General features: G+C 54.4%; 1 protein-coding gene across 1 annotated transcript; it reads left to right on the top strand.

Annotated features, from left to right (window-relative positions):
• The first annotated feature begins 875 nt into the window (after positions 1-875).
• LEFTY2 (left-right determination factor 2) lies at positions 876-5,848 on the top strand. The gene is made up of 4 exons (XM_033197526.1): positions 876-1,477; positions 2,368-2,614; positions 2,759-2,998; positions 4,657-5,848. The coding sequence occupies exons 1-4, from the start codon at positions 1,228-1,230 to the stop codon at positions 5,018-5,020; spliced, it is 1,101 nt and encodes a 366-aa protein (XP_033053417.1). The 5' UTR covers positions 876-1,227; the 3' UTR covers positions 5,021-5,848.
• Positions 5,849-6,956: the final 1,108 nt, after the last annotated feature.

Genomic DNA, 6,956 nt, shown 5'->3' with positions numbered 1-6,956 from the left:
GTACCTGTGGCTTTGCACAGGCCACACCTCTGGGCAGCTCTGGCCTCTGCTTTCTAGGTTCCTGTCCCTCGTCTGTGTCTGGAAATGACCTGGGCTCCAGCTGAGTGCTGGTGGCACGAACTGGCCAGCCAGCTCACTGGGGAGAGCACACCCCAGAATAATTCTGCCGTCTGAAGGGGGGACTCCTTGCTGTGGTCATGTGACTGCAAAGGCACTTGCTGAAATTGCTGTTCCTGGGACTCCCAAAGAGAGTAGAGCTGCCAGATTTGTGTCCTGACAGTGTCTAGCATCCTCTGTCATGCGGGGAGGGCAGGGATGGTGAGACAACCCTGAGGGACCCCTGGTGCGGGGAGAGGCAGGGGGTGTGCAAGGAGTGTGGGTTGGAGAGAGATGACCAAGGGGCTTCTGTGAACGTGGCCCAAACCAGCAGAAAGGCAGAATCCTTCCCGCCCTTCCTTTATGATTTGGAAACCTGGACCCAGCCCAGGCTCCAGAAGAGACTCTTTTTTTTTTTTTTGAGACAGAGTCTCGCTCTGTCGCCCAGGCTGGAGTGCAGTGGCCGGATCTCAGCTCACTGCAAGCTCTGCCTCCCAGGTTTATGCCATTCTCCTACCTCAGCCTCCCGAGTAGCTGGGACTACAGGCGCCCGCCACCTCGCCCGGCTAGTTTTTGTATTTTTTAGTAGAGACGGGGTTTCACCATGTTAGCCAGGATGGTCTCGATCTCCTGACCTCGTGATCCGCCCGTCTCGGCCTCCCAAAGTGCTGGGATTACAGGCTTGAGCCACCGCGCCCGGCCAGAAGAGACTCTTAAAGAGATTTAAGCAGCTGGCTAGCAGGACTTTCTTTTACACAGAATAGACTAACTTTTTCATAGAACGGGGGTGGGGTAAGGCCAGGAAAATTAAACAAGCACTAAAAATATTGTCAAGCTGCTGACAGCACAGTCACAAGCCCCAGGCCTGGGTGGCATCCAAACAGCCCTGGTCTTTCTAGACAGCCCCCTCCTCCAGGCTCAGGGACCTGTCTGGCTGTGAGCTCCCAGGAGGTCCCAGGGGTGTGACCTCCCTCCCTCCCTCCCTCCCTTTTCCCTTCACCCCAGGCCAGTCCAGGGCCAGCTATAAAGCTGGCCCAGCCTGGCTCTCAGCACGCCCAGCTGCCTAAGACCCTCCTTCAGTCTCCTTAGAGGACAGCTCCATTCTGCCTCCTGCTCCTCCAGAGCAGTACCATGCGGCCCCTGTGGCTCTGTTGGGCACTCTGGGTGCTGCCCTTGGCCGGCCCGGGGGTGGCCATGACTGGAGAGCAGCTCCTGGGCAGCCTGCTGCGGCAGCTGCAGCTCAGCGAGGTGCCTGTACCGGACAGGGTCGACATGGAGGAGCTGGTCATCCCCGCCCAGGTGAGGGGCCAGTATGCGGCCCTGCTGCGGCGCAGCCATGGGGACCGCTCCCGTGGGAAGAGGTTCAGCCACAGCTTCCGAGGTGAGGCCCTCCCTCCCTGCTGCCCCCAGTCCCATGGTCAGGGGCAGGCCGGTTGTGCCCACTCTGGTGGTGCCAAAGGGCCCCTGGCCTTTTGGGACTCTGTGGGAGGCTGTGTGAGGGCCACGGTCCAAGGAGCAGTGAGGAGGGGCCAGGCCTGGGCCCAGGGTCTCCAGCTGTGCACTGAGGGCCCCCCTCTAGCCCAGGGGAGGTGCACCAGGCTAGACCTGCTGGAAAAACCAAGGCATCAGAGAAGGGGAGGGTAGAGGAGAAAAAGTAGAGCTGGGGGAGCGGGTGAGTGTGTGCCTCAAGGCACTTGGTGCAGCTGGACTCCCGGGGTCTGTTTTCACACTGCCACTCTAGTCTGAGCCTGACCTTGAGTAAATGGCTTTAAAATCCTCTCTCCACCATGTGCTCATCTGGAACAGGGGTATGACTATGTCTTAGCCATCTCCCAGCACTGTGAACATCAAAGTGAGTTCTTGTGGATAGAAGCATGTTTGGATAACTGAAAAATACCTAAGTAGACTATCTGGGTTATACTTGGCTGTCAGGGGTGCAACTGGGCCTGAATCCTCCCACAGCCTCTCGCCTCCCTAGCTCCTCAGTGCCCAGAGCTAGACCCAAGGCCGGGCACCTGGGTGAGGATTCTGCTCCTAGCATCTCAGCTGAGGCAAACTTGCTAGCCTGGGGTCCCACAGTCGCCCCTGCATGCTGGATGTAAACTGTTACTAAACAAGGCCCAGATCCAAGGGAGATTTTTAAACTGAGCTTGCCCCAGAGATAGAACAGGGACGATGTCTCCTGGCCTGGCTGCCAGCTCATTGTCCCTGCCATCGTCAGAGCTTCCCTGGAGTCCGGGGAGGCTCTGCTGACCCTGCTCTTGTCCCCAGAGGTGGCCGGCAGGTTCCTGGCGTCGGAGGCCAGCACGCACCTGCTGGTGTTCGGCATGGAGCAGCGGCTGCCGCCCAACAGCGAGCTGGTGCAGGCCGTACTTCGGCTCTTCCAGGAGCCGGTCCCCAAGGCCGCGCTGCACAGGCACGGGCGGCTGTCCCCGCGCAGCGCCTGGGCCCGGGTGACCGTCGAGTGGCTTCGCGTCCGCGACGACGGCTCCAACCGCACTTCTCTCATCGACTCCAGGTGGGGGTCGCGCGGGCGCGCAGGGCAGGGGGAGGGGGCTGCTCGGCCTGGCTTGGGGGCGGGGACGCGGGGAACGGGGCGGGGCCCTGGGGGCCCGTCCCAGTCCCCGCCCTCACGCGGCGCTGGGTGTCTGTCGTGTCTCAGGCTGGTGTCCGCCCACGAGAGCGGCTGGAAGGTCTTCGACGTGACCGAGGCCGTGAACTTCTGGCAGCAGCTGAGCCAGCCCCGGCCTCCTCTGCTGCTACAGGTGTCCGTGCAGAGGGAGCACCTGGGCCCGCTGGCGTCCGGCGCCCACAGATTGGTCCGCTTTGCCTCGCAGGGGGCGCCGGCCGGGCTTGGGGAGCCCCAGCTGGAACTGCACACGCTGGACCTCAGGGACTATGGGTAGGTGCCGGACTGTGCAGACCAGAGACAAGCAGCCACTGGGTGGTCCGGACCCCCGTCCCCAGGACTGTCTGGGGTACCGGATGGTGGCGGTGGGCGAGCAGTAGGGGGAGCGTGGTGCAGACTGTCCCAGGATGCCAGCGATTGCCCACTACATGTCAGGGTTTGTAATGGTAGAAATTGTATTATTGGCCAGGCGTGGTGGCTCAGGCCTGTAATCCTAGCACCTTGGGAGGCCAAGGTGGGTGGATCACCAGGTCAGGAGTTCGAGACCAGCCTGACCAAATGGTGAAACTCCGTGTCTACCAAAAATACAAAAATTAGCTGGGCGTGGTGGCGCACGCCTGTAATCCCAGCTACTCAGGAGGCTGAGGCAGGAGAATCGCTTGAACCTGGGAAGCGGAGGTTGCAGTGAGCCAAGCTCACACCACTGCACTCCAGCCTGGGGGACAGAGCGAGACTCCATCTCAAAAAAAAAAAAAAGAAAAGAAAAGAAAAGAGAAAGAAATTGTATTATTCAGGCCAGGCGCATGGCTCATGCCTGTAATCCCAACACTTTGGGAGGCTGAAGTGGAGGATTGCTTAAAGCCAGGAGTTTGACACCAGCCTGGGCCACACAGTGAAATCCTATCCTTAAAAAAAAATTTTTTTTTTAAGTTTTAAAAAAACGACAAAAAAAGAAAAAAAAATGTAAGGCCAGGTATGGTGGCTCACGCCTGTAATCCCAGCACTTTGGGAACTGAGGCCAGCGCATCACCTGAGGTCAGGAGTTCCAGACCAGCCTGGCCAACATGGTGAAACCCCATCTCTACTAAATATACAAAAATTAGCTGGGCATAGTGGCGGGCACCTGTAATCCCAGCTACTTGGGAGGCTGCAGCAGAAGAATTGCTTGAACGCGGGAGGCAGAGGGTGCAGTGAGCCAAGATCGCAACATTGCACTCCAGCCTGGGCAACAAGAGCGAAACCCTGTCTCAAAAAAAAAAAAAAAGAAAGAAATTGTATTATTCATTTTATTTAAAAATATCTTTGATAATTTTCAATGGATTTTTATGTTGCCATTGACTCATATACACTTTATTGTAATCACCTACTTTCACTTTATCCTTCTCCGTGATTAAATTTTTGAAAATCCTAGCTTTAGCGGTTACTAGGGGAGATGAGATTCCCTCCTGCTTTGGTGAATTCTTTCCTTATGGACAAGTTAGCTCTCTGGAGCAGACAGGGGCTGCATAGCACAGTGGTTAAGAAGAGGCCTTGGAACCAGTTGGCCTGGCCTCCATCTAGCTCTGCCTTCCACTGGCTGCAGGTCCTCTGGCACGTCACCAAACACCTCTGGGTGTCAGTGGCCTCAGGTGGAATGGGGATAATGTTGGAACCTACCTGAGGATGAAATGCAGGCATCACCTGAGATAATACATGTGAAGTACCCAGTTCAGTGTCCGGCCTGTTAGGAGACCTTTAATTAATAGTAGCTGATTTAATTATTTATGTTTCAGATATGTTTATTCATTCATCTTCTCACAAATGTCCAGCTTTTAAAACAGTGACAGCTGGATCATAAATCTCCCTCCCAGGTGTCCACTGAGCTGTGCCCCAGGCCTTCTGACCTCAGCCTTCCCAGCTGACCTCTGACCCTGCTCTCCTTGCCCACACAGAGCTCAGGGCGACTGTGACCCTGAAGCACCAGTGACCGAGGGCACCCGTTGCTGCCGCCAGGAGATGTACATTGACCTGCAGGGGATGAAGTGGGCCAAGAACTGGGTGCTGGAGCCCCCGGGCTTCCTGGCTTATGAGTGTGTGGGCACCTGCCAGCAGCCCCCGGAGGCCCTGGCCGTCAAGTGGCCATTTCTGGGGCCACGACAGTGCATCGCCTCGGAGACTGCCTCGCTGCCCATGATCGTCAGCATCAAGGAGGGAGGCAGGACCAGGCCCCAAGTGGTCAGCCTGCCTAACATGAGGGTGCAGAAGTGCAGCTGTGCCTCGGATGGGGCGCTCGTGCCAAGGAGACTCCAGCCATAGGTGCCTGGTGTATCCATTGAGTCCTCTAACTGAACATGTGCATAGAAGTGGTCTAATGTAGGTCTTAACTTTATACTTAGCAAGTTACCCCATCCCAATTTAGTGCTCCTGTATGACCTTTGCCCTGTGTCCTTCCATTTCCTGTATTTCCTATCCATCACCCATCCTAAGCACTTACATGAGTAAATAATGCAGCTCAGATGCTGAGCTCTAGTAGGAAATGCTGGCATGCCAATTACAAGATATAGCTGAGCAATGCACAAATTTTCAGCTGGGAGTTTCTGTTCTCTGGCAAATTCTTAACTGAGTCTGGAACAATAATACCCTATGATTAGACAGAACTGAATTGCTCTATTATATAAAGAATTAAAATTTTCAAATCTCTATTTCCCCCAAATACTGACCCATTCTGGACTTTTGTAAACATACCTAGACCCCTGTTCCCCTGAGAGGGTGCTAAGAGGAAGGATGAAGGCTTCAGGCTGGGGGCAGTGGACAGGGAATCAGGATGCCTGGTTTCTGGATCTCACAGGGCCACAAGCTAGGGTCTCAAACAAACGCAGAAGGCTTTGGGTTGTCATTTCTTCTTAAAAAGGAGGAGCTGGGCTTCAGCTCTAAGACTTCATTGCCTTGGGGATCAGATAGCCCCTACCTACCCCTGCCCACCCTTCTGGAGACTGAGCCTTGCCTGTGCATATTTAGGTCATTTCCCACACTGTCTTAGAGAACTTGTCACCAGAAACCACATGTATTTGAGTGTTTTTTGTTAATTTAGCGAAAGCAATTGAATGTAGATACTCAGAAGAAATAAAAAGTGATGTTTTACTCTGTGTCTATTTTTAATTTCCAGGAGCAATAATGGGGAATGAGAGCAGCATAATGATCTGAAGAAAGGACCCCCCAATCCCTAAGGGGCACTGAAGACTATAATAGCTAAATTTAGATGAGGACTTCATTTATTATATTTCTATTTTCTCACACAACTCTCATTCCAAAAATAGTAAACAATCCCTCACATATGCCTCCTCTTTAGTTATTGTGCTGTCAAAGCGAGCACTGCCGCCTCTTTTTTTTTTTTTTTTTGAGAGGGAGTCTCGCTCTGTTGCTCGGGCTGGAGTGCAGTGGCCGGATCTCAGCTCACTGCAAGCTCCGCCTCCCGGGTTTACGCCATTCTCCTGCCTCAGCCTCCCAAGTAGCTGGGACTACAGGCGCCCGCCACCTCGCCCGGCTAGTTTTTTGTATTTTTTAGTAGAGACGGGGTTTCACAGTGTTAGCCAGGATGGTCTCGATCTCCTGACCTCGTGATCTGCCCGTCTCGGCCTCCCAAAGTGCTGGGATCACAGGCTTGAGCCACCGCGCCCGGCCTATTTTTTTTTTTTTTTTTTTGAGACAGAGTCTGGCTCCGTCACCCAGGCTAGAATGCAGTGGCATGATCTGAGTAGCTGGAATTACAGGCATGTGCCACCATGCCCAGCTAATTTTTTTTTTTTTTTTTTTTGAGACGGAGTCTCACTCTGTTGTCCAGGCTGGAGTGCCGTGGCATAATCTCGGCTCACTGTAACCTCCTCCTCCTGGGTTCAAGCAATTCTCCTGCCTCAGGCTCCCGAGTAGCTGGGACTTATAGGCGTATGCCACCATGGCCAGCTAATTTTTGGGGTTTTGTTGTTGTTGTTTTTGAGATGAGTCTCGCACTGTCAGCTGGGCTGGAGTGCAGTGGTGTGATCTCAGCTCACTGCAACCTCCGCCTCCCAGGTTCAAGTGATTCTCCTGCCTCAGCCTCCCAAGTAGCTGGGATTACTGGCGCCCGCCACTATGCCCGGCTAATTTTTTTGTATTTTTAGTAGAGACGGGGTTTCACCATGTTGGCCAGGCTGGTCTTGAACTCCTGACCTCGTGATTTGCCTGCCTCGGCTTCCCAAAGTGCTGGGATTACAGG

Source organism: Trachypithecus francoisi, unplaced genomic scaffold, assembly GCF_009764315.1.
Source record: "Trachypithecus francoisi isolate TF-2019V2 unplaced genomic scaffold, Tfra_2.0 Lachesis_group5, whole genome shotgun sequence".
Classification (NCBI taxonomy): Eukaryota; Metazoa; Chordata; class Mammalia; order Primates; family Cercopithecidae; genus Trachypithecus; species Trachypithecus francoisi.
The sequence above is the reverse complement of the archived record's forward strand: the minus strand, read 5'-3'. Positions and strand labels throughout refer to the sequence as shown.

What these genes read in the sequence shown, in the direction of transcription:
- LEFTY2 (XM_033197526.1), top strand. Translation starts at nt 1,228, where the DNA reads ATGCGGCCCCTGTGGCTCTGTTGGGCACTCTGGGTGCTGCCCTTGGCC. An exon ending in GTTCAGCCACAGCTTCCGAG is followed by an intron (nt 1,478 to 2,367) that starts GTGAGGCCCTCC and finishes TCTTGTCCCCAG; the next exon opens with AGGTGGCCGGCAGGTTCCTG. An exon ending in CTGGACCTCAGGGACTATGG is followed by an intron (nt 2,999 to 4,656) that starts GTAGGTGCCGGA and finishes TTGCCCACACAG; the next exon opens with AGCTCAGGGCGACTGTGACC.